We start from the raw sequence: 15,493 nt of genomic DNA, 5'->3' as shown, positions 1-15,493 counted from the left end.
AGCGCTGGCCACTCCATTCACTTTCAATGGGATTGCCAGAGATAGCCAAGTGGCAAGTGCTCTGCAATTTCCGTCATCCCCACTGAAATTCATGGAATGGCAGCCTACATGCTCGGCCATACCACCATTCATTGCGGGGTGTGAAGTAGCCCCGCAATGACAGGCAGAGGGGGACATAGGATCCCCTCCTTTGGATTGGTGGGGGTCTCAGCAGTGAGCTTCTCACCAATCAGCCAGTTATTCCCTATTCTGTGGATAATGGATAACTTGTGATTCTGATACAACCCCTTTAACAGACTAGGGTCTTATGCCATTGTTTTGAATATTTATCATTTACCTCAAGCATAGAATAAATGAAAATATTGATTCACTACCCCATCTATTGAATCGGTTACTCACATGACATTTACAGTATTGTATTTTGCTAAAAATGAACCCTATTGTAAATCTTCATAAAAGCTACAAGAAATGCTTCTGCGTCTTCTAATTTGACATTTTTAGATTGGTGGTGTAAACCTGTGGCGAGGAAGAAGAGAATCCAGCTGCTTCTTCATGTAGCATCAGTTTAAATGTTTTATTTATTGCTTGGCCTTTCCTTGGTCGTCTTTCTAAGTCATCATAGGGTTAAGCTTTGATCACCGAGTGTATATTCCTGGACCAAGAAAAGGATAATTAATAGAGATGAGCGAGCACCGGGACGAAATTATCGCGATGCTCGAGGGTTCGTTTCGAGTAACGAACCCCATTGAAGTCAATGGGCGACCCGAGCATTTTTGTATATCGCCGATGCTCGCTAAGGTTTTCATTTGTGAAAATCGGGGCAAATCAAGAAAGTGATGGGAACAACACAGCAACGGATAGGGCAGGCGAGGGGCTACATGTTGGGCTGCATCTCAAGTTCCCAGGCCCACTATTAAGCCACAATAGCGGCAAGAGTGGGCCCCCCCCCACAACTTTTACTTCTGAAAAGCCCTCATTAGCAATGCATACCTTAGCTAAGCACCACACTACCTCCAACAAAGCACAATCACTGCCTGCATGACACTCCGCTGCCACTTCTCCTGGGTTACATGCTGCCCAACCCCCCCCCACTTCCCGCACGACGCAGTGTCCACAGCGCACACGAAAGAGTCCCTGCGCAGCCTTCAGCTGCACTCATGCCACGCCACACTCATGTCTATTTATAAGTGCGTCTGCCACAGGAAAAGCAGGCACACACTGCAGAGGGTTGGCACGGCTAGGCAGCGACCCTCTTTAAAAGGGGCGGGGCGATAGCCCACAATGCTGTACAGAGGCAATGAGAAATATAATCCTGTGCCACCGCCATCAGGCGCTGCACACGTGGGCATAGCAATGGGGAACCTATGTGCCACACACTATTCATTCTGTCAAGGTGTCTGCATGCCCCAGTCAGACCGCGTTTTTTTATAAATAGTCACAGGCAGGTACAACTCTGCAATGGGAATTCCGTGTGCACCCACAGCATGGGTGGCTCCCTGGAACCCACCGGCTGTACATAAATGTATCCCATTGCAGTGCCCATCACAGCTGAGGTAACGTCCGATTAAATGCAGGTGGGCTTCGGCCCACACTGCATGCCCCAGTCAGACTGGGGTTCTTTAGAAGTGTACACATGGAGCTACAACTCCGTGTGGACCGACAGCATGGGTGGGTGCCAGGAACCCACCGGCGGTACATAAATATATCCCATTGCATTGCCCATCACAGCTGATGTAACGTCAGCTTTAATGCAGGTAGGCAAAAAATTAATTGGATTACACTGTAGGCGAGGGCCCCAAAAAATTGGTTTACCAACAGTACTAATGTACCTCAGAAAAATTGCCCATGCCCAACCAAGAGGGCAGGTGAAACCCATTAATCGCTTTGGTTCATGTGGCTTAATTGGTAACTAGGCCTGGAGGCCGCCCAGTTAAAATAAAAATTGGTTCAGGTGCAAGTTTCAACGCTTTAATGAGCATTGAAACGTATAAAAATTGTTTACAAAAATTATATGACTGAGCCTTGTGGGCCTAAGAAAAATTGCCCCTTCGGCGTGATTACGTCAGGTTTCAGGAGGAGGAGGATGAATATTATACACAGATTGATGAAGCTAAAAGGTCCACGTTTTTGATGGTGATAGAGAACAATGCTTCCATCCGCGGGTGCAGCCTACGTATTGCTTAGGTATCGCTGCTGTCCGCTGGTGGAGAAGAGAAGTCTGGGGAAATCCAGGCTTTGTTCATCTTGATGAGTGTAAGCCTGTCGGCACTGTCGGTTGACAGGCGGGTACACTTATCCGTGATGATTCCCCCAGCCGCACTAAACACCCTCTCTGACAAGACGCTAGCCGCAGGACAAGCAAGCACCTCCAGGGCATACAGCGCGAGTTCAGGCCACGTGTCCAGCTTCGACACCCAGCAGTTGTAGGGGGCAGAGGCGTCACCGAGGACGGTCGTGCGATCGGCTACGTACTCCCTCACCATCCTTTTACAGTGCTCCCGTCAACTCAGCCTTGACTGGGGAGCAGTGACACAGTCTTGCTGGGGAGCCATAAAGCTGGCAAAGGCCTTGGAGAATGTTCCCCTGCCTGCGCTGTACATGCTGCCTAATCTCTGCACCTCCCCTGCTACCTGGCCCTCGGAACTGCACCTTCTGCCACTAGCGCTGTCGGATGGGAATGTTACCATCAGTTTGTCCGCCAGGGTCCTGTGGTATAGCATCATTCTCGAACCCCTTTCCTCTTCGGGTATAAGAGTGGAAAGGTTCTCCTTATACCGTGGGTCGAACAGTGTGTACACCCAGTAATCCGTAGTGGCCAGAATGCGTGTAACACGAGGGTCTCGAGAAAGGCATCCTAACATGAAGTCAGCCATGTGTGCCGGGGTACCTGTACGCAACACATGGCTGTCCTCACTAGGAAGATCACTTTCAAGATCCTCCTCCGGCCATACACGCTGAAAGGATGACAGGCAAGCAGGATGGGTACCCTCAGCAGTGGGCCAAGCTGTCTCTTCCCCCTCCTCCTCATGCTCCTCCCCCTCCTCCTCAACGCACTGAGATATAGACATGAGGGTGCTCTGACTATCCAGCGACATACTGTCTTCCCCCACCTCCGTTTCCAAGCGCAAAGCGTCTGCCTTTATGCTTTGCAGGGAACTTCTCAAGAGGCATAGCAGAGGAATGGTGATGCTAATGATTGCAGCATCCCCGCTCACCATCTGGGTAGACTCCTCAAAGTTTCCAAGGACCTGGCAGATGTCTGCCAACCAGGCCCACTCTTCTGTAAAGAATTGAGGAGGCTGACTCCCACTACGCCGCCCATGTTGGAGTTGGTATTCCACTATAGCTCTACGCTGCTCATAGAGTCTGGCCAACATGTGGAGCGTAGAGTTCCACCGTGTGGGCACGTCGCACAGCAGTTGGTGCACTGGCAGATTAAACCGATGTTGCAGGGTCCGCAGGGTGGCAGCGTCCGTCTTGGAGTTGCGGAAATGTGCGCTGACCCGGCGCACCTTTCCGAGCAGGTATGACAAGTGTGGGTAGCTTTTCAGAAAGCGCTGAACCACCAAATTAAAGACATGGGCCAGGCATGGCACGTGCGTGAGGCTGCCGAGCTGCAGAGCCGCCACCAGGTTACGGCCGTTGTCACACACGACCATGCCCGGTTGGAGGCTCAGCGGTGAAAGCCAGCGGTCGGTCTGCTCTGTCAGACCCTGCAGCAGTTTGTGGGCCGTGTGCCTCTTATCTCCTAAGCTGAGTAGTTTCAGCACGGCCTGCTGACGCTTGCCCACCGCTGTGCTGCCACGCCGCGCGACACCGACTGCTGGCGACGTGCTGCTGCTGCTGACACATCTTGATTGCGAGACAGAGGTTGCGTTGGAGGAGGAGGGTGGTTTAGGGGAGGAAGCATACACCGCCGCAGATACCAGCACCGAGCTGGGGCCCGCAATTCTGGGGGTGGGTAGGACGTGAGCGGTCCCAGGCTCTGACTCTGTCCCAGCCTCCACTAAATTCACCCAATGTGCCGTCAGGGAGATATAGTGGCCCTGCCAGCCTGCTCTTGTCCACGTGTCCATTGCTAAGTGGACCTTGGCAGTAACCGCGTTGGTGAGGGCGCGTACAATGTTGCAGGAGATGTGGTCGTGCAGGGCTGGGATGGCACATCGGGAAAAGTAGTGGCGACTGGGAACCGAGTAGCGCGGGGCCGCCGCCGCCATCATGCTTTTGAAAGCCTCCGTTTCCACAAGCCTATACGGCAGCATCTCCAGGCTGATCAATTTGGCTATGTGCACATTTAACGCTTGAGCGTGCGGGTGCGTGGCGGCGTACTTGCGCTTGCGCTCAAACAGTTGCGCTAGCGATGTCTGGACGCTGCGCTGAGAGACATTGCTGGATGGGGCCGAGGACAGCGGAGGTGGGGGTGTGGGTGCAGGCCAGGAGACGGTTGTGCCTGTGTCCTCAGAGGGGGGTTGGATCTCAGTGGCAGGTTGGGGCACAGGGGGAGAGGCAGTGGTGCAAACCGGAGGCGGTGGACGGCCTTCGTCCCACCTTGTGGGGTGCTTGGCCATCATATGCCTGCGCATGCTGGTGGTGGTGCCTCCCCAGCTGATCTTGGCGCGACAAAGGTTGCACACCACTGTTCGTCGGTCGTCAGGGGTCTCTGTGAAAAACTGCCACACCTTAGAGCACCTTGGCCTCTGCAGGTGGCATGGCGCGAGGGGGCGCTTTGGGAAACAGTTGGTGGATTATTCGGTCTGGCCCTGCCTCTACCCCTGGCCACCGCACTGGCTCGACCTGTGCCCACACCCTGACTTGGGCCTCCGCGTCCTCGCCGCGTCCACGTCCTCTAGGCCTACCCCTACCCTTCAGCATGCTGTATTACCAGTAGTGCAGAAACAGAACGCTGTAATTAAATGTGCCGCTTATTGGCCTGTGGTTGGAGGCTGACTTCGCTTACGGAACGCACAGCAGAGGCAGGAAAGAATTTTGCGCAGGCCTGCTGTAACACTTAGCTGGCTGCGTATGAATTCGGACAACTACACCCAGCAGAGACCCAGTACACTTGTGGACAGGAATACAGCGGTGATGTAAGAGGCAACACAGAGGCAGGAAAGAATTTTGCGCAAGCCTGCTGTAACACTTAGCTGGCTGCGTATGAATTAGGACAACTACCCCCAGCAGAGACCCAGTACACTTGTGGACAGGAATACAGCGGTGATGTGAGAGGCAACACAGAGGCAGGAAAGAATTTTGCGCAAGCCTGCTGTAACACTTAGCTGGCTGCGTATGAATTAGGACAACTACCCCCAGCAGAGACCCAGTACACTTGTGGACAGGAATACAGCGGTGATGTAAGAGGCAACACAGAGGCAGGAAAGAATTTTGCACAAGCCTGCTGTAACACTTAGCTGGCTGCGTATGAATTAGGACAACGACCCCCAGCAGAGACCCAGTACACTTGTGGACAGGAATACAGCGGTGATGTAAGAGGCAACACAGAGGCAGGAAAGAATTTTGCGCAAGCCTGCTGTAACACTTAGCTGGCTGCGTATGAATTAGGACAACTACCCCCAGCAGAGACCCAGTACACTGAGGACGGTCACAGGCAGCCCAAATAGATTTTTTTCCCCAAATGTTTTTGGAAAGGCCCGCTGCCCATATACACTAAATATGTCTTCTGTCCCTGCCTCACCACTACTGGCCCTGGACAATGTAAAATTACTGCAGGACGCAATGCTCTGCACGGCCGATATACAAAAAAAAAACCAAAGTGCAACACTGCAAAAAGCAGCCTCCACACTACTGCACACGGTTAGATGTGGCCCTAAGAAGGACCGTTGGGGTTCTTGAAGCCTAAAATCACTCCTAACGCTCTCCCTATAGCAGCTCCGGCACCAGCAGCACTGTCCCTGATCTCTGTCAGAATGCATCTGTGGCGAGCCGCGGGAGGGGCCGATTTTTATACTCGGGTGACACCTGATCTCGCCAGCCACTCACTGCAGGGGGGTGGTATAGGGCTTGAACGTCGCAGGGGGAAGTTGTAATGCCTTCCCTGTCTTTCTATTGGCCAGAAAAGCGCGCTAACGTCTCAGAGATGAAAGTGAAAGTAACTCGAACATCGCGTGGTACTCACCTCGAGTAACGAGCATCTCGAACACGCTAATACTCGAACGAGCATCAAGCTCGGACGAGTACGTTCGCTCATCTCTAATAATTAATCTTCATAAAGTAAAAATGGCAGACATCGCCGATTAGTCAAATGTTTTCTTTTTCTAGATTTCATATTCCCTCTAAGTTTAGAAAACATGAAAGGTATACTGCTAAATTGACTACCAAGTAAGCCTCGGGTCTACAGGGGCCATGAGCCATATTTGTTGTGTCTGATAACATCAAGGCTACCTACAGCCGGCAGCGGAGCAGACTAATTGCACACTGTTGTACAGTGAACTCGATAATAGGACAGTATTCACTAGAGGCCTGTTTAGACACAACGATTATCGCTCAAAATTCGCTCAAACGGCAGTTTGAGTCACGGTTTTAAGCGTTCACTTTGCTTAAGCTAATAAGAGCTTATTAGTGTTTAAATGAAGGCTCCCGACATCATTGAATGGCTGTGATTGGTTAACCCAGCGCCGGCTTTTTATTGGCTCACTCGGCGCTGAGTTAACCAATCAGAGTATTAGCTTGCTGGAGGCGGAGCATTCAAGCCCCGCATCGAGAAAGCAATGCTCTGTCGGCGTTGAGGAGGACGCAACAGACCATCGCAGAATGCCCGTGGTAGGTGAGTATTGATTTTTTTTTTACTTGTAGTTAGTTTCCCTATTGAAATGAATTGAAACACCATTAGTGCGGAACACATTAATGGAGTTTTAATTCATTTCAATGGGGAAAAGTACTTTAACATATGAGTTTTTTGGCTAAAGGCCTCATGTCCACGGGGAAAATCAGGCCTGCCGCGGATTCTTCATGCAAAGTCTCACAGCGGGTCCCTCCTTTCCCGCGGACATGAGGCCTAAAAATAAGCATTACTTACCTGTCCAGAGGCTGCGGATCTTCCCTCCGTCGTGGCCGGATCTTCTTTCTTCGGCCCGGCGGTTGTTCTCGGTACGTCGGCAGCGTGCCGCGTGCATGCGCCGTGCACTCCATCTTTTTTGAACTCCTGCTCTCCTGCACTTCCGCCCTGGAGAGCAGGAATTCAGCTGCGGGTGTGCCGCGGATCTGGACAGCTTTCATAGGCTTCAATAGAAGCCTGCGGGAGACCCGCACTAAAATGGAGCATGCTGTGGGTGATTTCCCGCACACGCAATACGCGCCTCAAGGGAAAATGACATCCACAGGTATTTAACTACCTGCGGGTGTCCAATGCATCCCTATGGGGCGCGGATCACGCGTGCGGGACACCCGCTGCGGATCTGTCCCAGTGGACATGAGGCCTAAGAGCTCAGTCACAGAATGGACTAAACTCGGATGTCCAGGCACTACTGTACTATTATACATATACAGTACTGTGCAAAAAAAAAATATATAAATTACCTGAAAGCGCTGTGAAATAAGTTGGCGCTATACAATTAACAAGTTATGTAGCACTTTCACGAGTTGTATCCATGACGGCTCCAGAGAGTCCTACATGGTTTTACTCATTATAATAGTTTGAAGTCAAGAGGGCACAACGAGATCACAATCATTGTGGAGATGCTGTATATAGATAACTACAGCTTATATAGGAATATGTCTGGGGGGATATAGTGCCATGAGAAACTGCTCTCCCTAGGTAGAACAAGATTCCATTACCCACTGTTCACACAGGCGTATTCAACTTCAGTCTCTGAAATACGCAGCGTTTTCACGGACTGAAACTGTGCATATTCCTTTAATGTGTAAATTAACAATGAAAGGCTATTTCAGTCCGTGGCACAGATGAAAATAGAACATGTTGCAATTTTCTTCACATGCATGAAAAAGTCATGTCTGAGTACCCAATTGGGTTTCATCTCTCCATATTACGTGCGTAAAAAATACACAAATAACACGGATCGCATATAAATGAGGCCTTATAAGTACCATATGTTTAATATGTTTGATCATTCAGAATGGTCGGTGTTCTGACACTTGTCAGGTCCATGTCATTCATTCCAGGTGTAGGGAATCATACTGCATGAATGCACATTATTCTTATAGTGATAATCATGAAAAATTAATTCTTGCAGGTTCTAGGCACGCCAACAGAGGAATCGTGGCCTGGAGTATCACAACTTCCAAACTACAAAACAGGTAAGCAGATGTCTGATACACGGCCATGGCGTAGCAGGATGTCTGGCAGCTAGTTAAAAAAATACAAGACGGTGAATCTTAGAGAGCAATGAACCGGCCTACACTCATCTGCTGTGTCCCTCGCTGCTCTCATCTCTGCCGTTCTGGTTCTTACGGTCTCCGCTCACCTCCGAGTAATCCAGTCTCACTGCTGCTGCCAATCACCGGTCAATCAGCTGCACCAATGCTGGGACCAGTGCTTGGCTGCAGAGCTCAGGCACTTAGATGGCACTTGAGAGACCATGCTAACCCAAAACAGACTGAGGTTGCATAGAGCAAACTGATGGGAACCGGATTGGTGGGGGGACGCAGCAGATGAGTATAGGCTGCTTTATTATTTTCTTATTGGACACAGATTTTTTTTTAACCCCTTAAAGACCAGAGCATTTCGATCCCAAAGGACCAGACACATTTTAGTGATTTTAAACATAGTAGCATAGTATGTAAGGCCACAAAAAGACACATGTCCATCCAGTTCAGCCTATTAGCCCCCTCAATGTTCATCCAGAGGAAGGCAAAAAACAATGAGGTAGATGCCAATTTTCCCCGTTTAAGGGAAAACATAACTTCCTGAATCCAATCTGGATATCAGAATAATCCCTGGATCACCGACCTTTCTGAAGTTAGTGATTATAACATGACATTGTATTGCTCAAGAAATGCGTCGAAGTCACTCTTGAACTCTTTTTTTTAATAAAATTTGCCATCAGCACGTCCTCAAGAAAAGACTTCCGTAGCCTCACTGCTCTTACAGTAAAGAACCCCCTTCTATGTTGGTGTAAAAACCTTCTTTCCTCTAGATGCAGAGGGCGCCCCCTTGTTACAGTCACAGTCCTGGATATACCTATGTGGTGGTTTTATGGACCTATTTTTTTTCTGGCCTATCAAAATTATTTTTGCTGTGTTTTTTGGGGGACATTTAGGCTGTTTTGTACATTTAGGCTGTTTTTGTACTTTTTTAAGTAATGTATTTTTTCAGTTTTTCTGTTTTATTAGGAGCAATGTGTACAAAAAGTACAAAAAAATAATTGTGTAGTTCTTTTTTTAATTGATTAAATTTATGTTAAAAAAAAGTACAGGAATGGGTTCACCATTTTATTTTGGATGTTTTGATATATAATTTATATGGCCTTAACCCTTTCCAATCCACTGTGTGACATGCTTGACACTATGATTTAAGGCTGTACAGCTCCGATGTTGGAAGACGTCCGTTGGGGTTCTCTTACTGTATATTGCCAGCCTCTCTGCTGTCGGAGCCTACCCAATGTGTCACCTCATGCAGTACTGGCTTTAGCCAGCATATAGCGCCGTTGTATAACGGCAGAAAAAGAGTAAGCCCCCTAGGTAAACCAGGATACAAATTGGATTGGAAAGGGTTAAATTACAGGGCGAATATGGCAGTGGTTTAGGTTGATGTGGGTCGATTTCATATATATATAATTCTGTAATTATATTTACAACTTTTTTCTAAGCATCCATGTTCCTCATGACGTCAAATAAGCCCTCTGAGGGACATTCACTCGGTATTTGTTTTCCACTTTAACCTAGGTTTGCATAGAAGCCCCAGTTACAGGGTAAAACATTCCCCTAGTGACATTAGTCACTGTGAGAGCTGACCTGGGGTCTGCTAAGACCCTGCAGCTCTGACATTCCGGGATCACTGGATCCCATAAAGGAAACAACAGTGCTGTTTCCTGCATTCTCTACATGGGACTCATTGAGCGCTATGCAGTATGTAAAAGAGAAGGCAGAACTGGTTAAAAACCGCTTCTGTCTTCTCCTTCAGGTCCTCGGCTGTCTCTAACTGCTGAGAACTCAACCTCCTCCTGCTGGATTGCAGTAGCTGTAATCACATGCTGTATTTTTACTGCTGCAATATGTTAATGGTGCCTTGTCTTTATTGAGTTAAATTAGCCGCTAGTCAACCTGTAACGTTTCTACGATCCTAAATCTATTTCTAGCCATTTTTACAACTGATATGGTCTTGCAAACCTTAAAAAGCACCAAGTTGCCAATGCACAGGAATAGTTGTTATAGTCACATGGATGATGCACATAGTGATACTACATCGCATGGATAATTGATTCACTGCCGCAACTCACCGCTCCCCCGCGCCGGCACCCGAACCTTTTCTCTTGAGCGGGCAGGTACTCACTAAGGGCAATGCTCGCTCGAGCAATTGCCCTTAGCGAGTATGCTCGCTCATTTCTAATTGTGATGTCTCAGCACAGGAGTAATGACAAAAGTAAAGTAACAGCACAGGAGTAGTAAATAGAGTGACGTGACAGTGCAGGGCTGGTGCACCCAATCACCATGGTCATTATCTACAGTGACATTTCAAAAAGTGGTGTCACAAAATAGCAATAGCCAAAATGATGTCATAGGGAGGGAATATTGCACACAGTGATTATTAAGAGTGATGTCACAGTAGACTGGCAAACACTGATATTCCCTTTTGTGGCTATAGGTCTCCTGAATAACTAACGATAGGAAAATGAATTAGCATTTGTCGTACAACCGGTGTATGCATTCAGACTGAATGATTTATTTGGCAATGTAAAAGAGCTCTTAGTCTCACCTATTTATTAATGTTGTCAGTAGAGATGAGCGAGCGTACTCGGAAAAGCACTACTCGCTCGAGTAATTTGCTTTATCCGAGTATCGCTGTGCTCGTCCCTGAAGATTCGGGTGCCGGCACGGAGCGGGGAGCTGCAGGGGAGAGCGGGGAGGAATGGAGGTAAGATCTTTCTCTCCCTCTCTCCCGCCCGCTCTCCCCTGCTCCCCGCTGCGACTCACCTGTCAGCCGCAGCGGCTCCCGAATCTTCAGGGACGAGCACAGCGATACTCGGATAAAGGAAATTACTCGAGCGAGTAGTGCTTTTCCGAGTACGCTCGCTCATCTCTAGTTGTCAGTCACTACTAGTCAGAATGTAACCAAACCAGCTTGCAAACATCCTGAGTACATATTACGCAGATTCACTGGACAATATCTGATTATGAAAGTGAGAACTCATAGAAGCTCAAATAAGAGGTAAAAGTCTGGCAATAAAGAGAGGCAATGCTCCTTGATGTAAGGGCTTGGACACGGCTATTACCATTATGATATGTTATAATCATTGGGCTTTAATGTTTCATAACTAAAGGGGTTGTCCAAAATATAAGTTCTGTAGCCAAAACATAACAAAAAGTTATACTGACCTCTCTCCCCTCCATACTTACCTCCTGCCGGCGGCTCTGGGTCTCCCTGGTGACGTATGGTTTGCAGCCTGGGACTTCCTGTAAACCTGCTGCTGCAGCCAATGATAGTACTCAGCAATCATCGCTGAACTCCGTCATTGGCTGCAGCAGCAGGTCTATTAGACGTCACAGGCTGACTGCAGGCTGCAAATCATATGTCACCAGGGAGATCTGGAGCCTGCAGCTGGGAACGAACTTGCGAAAAGAGGCGAGTATTATTGTTCCAGATCCAGCACTGTTGCAGAATATTCTGTCCTGTGTGAAAAATCCCTAAATAAAGTTTTTAAGGCTTTTAAAAAGAATTATAAAATCTCTCTCTTAAAATGTATTTTGTAGAAGTGAATGCAATTATTATGTAAAGATGATTAGCGGAAAACTTACCTGCCGGTAATAGTACATCAAATCTACTTAAGACTGGGTCCACACGGGGCGGATTCCCGATGGAAATCTTGCGGTTTGGCCGCAGTGAAAAACCGCGAGATTTCCGTCGGGAGAACCACTGCTTCAAAACCCGCGGCGGTTTTAAAGCGGCCCGGCCACTCGCTCTTACGCTGTGGCCGGTGCTCCCATAGGGGAGAGCGCGGCCGCAGCGGGAAAAAAATGAACATGCCGCAGCGGCAAATCCTTAGCCGCAACAGATTTGCCGTCCCGTGTGGACGAGATTTCTGAGAAATCTCGTCCACATGGCTGGCTAATCCCAGGATTAGCGGCCACATACGGATTTGCCGCTGTGAAATTCCGCACGGAATTTCCATGGCAAATCCGCCCCGTGTGAACCCAGCCTAAAGCTTGCATACAGATTGTAGTTACAGTCCTATTGTCTTTTCAGGAAAGTCCCTCTTCCATATCTACAAGTTTATACATTCCTCCCACCACCATTACCTGAGCTATAATCTTCCAATAAAGCTCTATATTTAGTTGGGAAGAGAATGTAGTCAAGTCTTCCTTATCTTATCCAAAGTCACACAACTCAAGATGTACCATTGTTGAGATTATTATATCTCAGATTAATTATTCTGATGACCTACTTGTTCGAGTTTCTAGTGCTTTATTGCACAGATGACCTTACTGGACACTGATATGTGATAATCAGACTGTTCTATCTGTACAGCAGTAGAACACAGCTTTTATTGTCCTGGGATGTAGAGTGCAACAAAGAAGAAAACATTTGTGTTATGGCTATTTCTTAAAGGGGTTGTCTCGCGAAAGCAAGTGGGGTTATGCACTTCTGTATGGCCATATTAATGCACTTTGTAATATACATCGTGCATTAAATATGAGCCATACAGAAGTTATTCACTTACCTTCCCTGCGCTGGCGTCCCCGTCTCCATAGCTCCGTCTAACTTCAGCGTCTAATCGCCTGATTAGACGCGCTTGCGCAGAAGGGACTTCTGCCTTCGGCTCGGTCTGGCACGAGCGGCGTTCTGGCTTCGCCCCCTTCTACGCGTCATCGCGTAGCTCCGCCCCGTCACGTGTGCCGATTCCAGCCAATCAGGAGGCGGGAATCGGCACGCGTGATGGGGCGGAGCCACGTGATGACGCGTAGAAGGGGGCGGGCCAGAACGCCGCTGCTGCCGGACAGACCCGAAGGCAGAAGACCCTTCTGCGCAAGCGCGTCTAATCGGGCGATTAGACGCTGAAGTTAGACGGAGCCATGGAGACGGGGACGCCAGCGCAGGGAAGGTAAGTGAATAACTTCTGTATGGCTCATATTTAATGCACGATGTATATTACAAAGTGCATTAATATGGCCATACAGAAGTGCTTAACCCCACTTGTTTTCACGAGACAACCCCTTTAAGGCCTTAATCTTTCTACCCTGCGAATTTCGGTGAAACTGGACAACTCTCACATGTTTTTGGGTTCCTCCCAACTTTCCCCCAACAGTTTATGTTGACGTAAAGAAAGATTCGGCATGCAAAATTTCAACTCCTGATCCTTCTGAACCCTCTCGATATGAGCCACCGCCACAGCTTTCCTCAAAGGCCCCCATATGTATGAGCGAAATTGGTGGGTCGTCAAAACCCACCAATTTTGGCAGGATTAGCCAACTGTTGCTTCTGCGTGAGGCTTCACATCGTTCCCCCGAAAGATGAATTGGGCACATTGAATTTAAAGGCTTGTTTCTTTTGACCCCCACAGAGACGAGCTGCCGCTAGTGGCTGTCTCCCCTGTTCCCATGGAAAACAATATCACCTGACTGAACCAAACGTTGATGTATTTGGGGTAGTTGGGGGAAATAGCTGCCCGCTAGATGAATGTTCTTCTGATATATTTGCACCTTTAGTGATGTAAAGGCAGCTTAGTCACGAGAGCTACTGTATAATTTGGACCAATATTCTTACTAACCATAGAAAACATTCAAAGATCCCTAAAAAAAAAAAATCAGAGGAGCAAGAATTGTTGGGAAAAGGGCTTTGGTATTTATCAGAGCATGGAAAGAACATCTGAAAGAGAAGGGTGTTACTTGTGACCCTGTTTCAGCTATGAGCTCGCTCTGCTCCATTTTAAATCCCATTCCCTCCATTCACATGCATGGTGTCTCTGAACAATGGCTCCGTTACACTGACTTAAAACTGACACTGTGCAGACAATTAGCAGACACATTTATCAGGGAGGAAGGGGCCCAGACTGTTGAGCTCATTGCAGAAACCAACACAGTCTTAAAACACAATAGAGTATCCTACTGAAATAGTGCCTCATCAGCAATACTTCTTATATCTGCATTTACCAACCCTGTATAATTAGGGCAATCATTGTGTTAGAGCAAGCTGATCCGATTTCAACTAGAAGAGTAGATGTTTATTTCTAAGGTCAGCTACAAGTTGTAGAACCCAAAGTGTCCATGGTTCTAATGAATTGAACTTCGATAACTATAGGATTCTACGAGACTAAACTGGGTAACCCTATAGAGCTGAATGAAGCTTTACTTTACCCCTATATGCCTCTGATGTTATGCATAGGAATATGGAGTTTATTTTCCTATGGGACATCATATGAAGTACAACTGTGCTGTACAGGGGCGTAGCTAAAGGCTCATGGACCCTGGTGCAAAAGTTTATCTTGGGGCCCCCAAACTTCTCTTAAGCCCTTAATGCAGAGGCGTAATTTGAAGCTCCTCGGTCTCAATGCAAAACCTGTAACAGGACTCCCAACTATAATGCTTTATTCATAGTACTGGGCTCCCAATATGGAGAAGAGAGGCCTTATGGGCCCTTTAGGACTCCTGGGCCCGGGTGCAACCACATCCCCTGCATCCCCTATAGTTACGCCAGTGGTGCTGTACATATACACTGCAATCTGAAAAGCATCAGAGTTTTGCAATGCAAACAATCTTCACAGGGTGACAGTGCAGGATCAGGATAGCAAATGAGTATAAAAAATACCTCCCCTGGCATCTTGTTACCTTTCCTAACAGCACAATAACTTAGTTTATGGTGTTGTTGAAAGGTGACAGGTTCCCTTTAAGAAGAAAGACATGGGATGAAAAAAAATAAAAAAACACAGATTTCAGTGGCATTGTTCAATCATCTAATGTTTGAGTATTCCCCTTAACAGCAGATATGGGAAAGATAAAGATTAGGCACTCGGATTTCAACTCAGATAAAAGTTGATAACACCAGCTCACCTGTTTTTTTCCCAAATCCAATGCCGGGGCATGAAAGATCCTTTCAAGACCTCCATATTCAGCCGATAAACCAGAGATCCTGCTATCAAGAGGATTCCATAAAATTCTTCTTTATTGAAACAACTTCTGTAAAAAAAAAAAGCATAATAGCGTTCACACGGACACAACAACATTTCCAACGTATTTCAAACGCAATAGCAATAATGTTTATTATAGTATATTGTTATTTGGGGAAGTGGATCCAGTTTTTCTTCTCCTTTACCCACATATGATCAGAGATTAGCTGACATAGTGTTTTAGTATTTATAGATGGGGT

The 15,493-nt window shown here is 47.6% G+C and overlaps 1 protein-coding gene and 1 long non-coding RNA gene across 3 annotated transcripts in view; one reads left to right on the top strand and one right to left on the bottom strand.

Annotated features, from left to right (window-relative positions):
- CDK15 (cyclin dependent kinase 15) overlaps nucleotides 1-15,493 on the top strand; it is a 163,418-nt gene that overhangs the window by 59,467 nt on the left and 88,458 nt on the right. For both annotated transcript variants that reach the window (XM_066575422.1, XM_066575421.1), the window contains one exon: nucleotides 8,208-8,271. In XM_066575422.1, the coding sequence (XP_066431519.1) occupies nucleotides 8,208-8,271 (64 nt within the window). The remainder of the gene's footprint in view (nucleotides 1-8,207; nucleotides 8,272-15,493) is intronic.
- LOC136576266 (uncharacterized) overlaps nucleotides 1-15,493 on the bottom strand; it is a 63,937-nt gene that overhangs the window by 9,415 nt on the left and 39,029 nt on the right. Inside the window, exon 2 of the long non-coding RNA XR_010786328.1 lies at nucleotides 15,178-15,303. This is a non-coding gene — a long non-coding RNA (uncharacterized lncRNA). The remainder of the gene's footprint in view (nucleotides 1-15,177; nucleotides 15,304-15,493) is intronic.

Source organism: Eleutherodactylus coqui, chromosome 8 (assembly GCF_035609145.1).
Source record: "Eleutherodactylus coqui strain aEleCoq1 chromosome 8, aEleCoq1.hap1, whole genome shotgun sequence".
In the NCBI taxonomy this organism is placed as follows: domain Eukaryota; kingdom Metazoa; phylum Chordata; class Amphibia; order Anura; family Eleutherodactylidae; genus Eleutherodactylus; species Eleutherodactylus coqui.
Note: the sequence above shows the minus strand (reverse complement) of the source record. Positions and strands in the feature narration are given on the sequence as shown.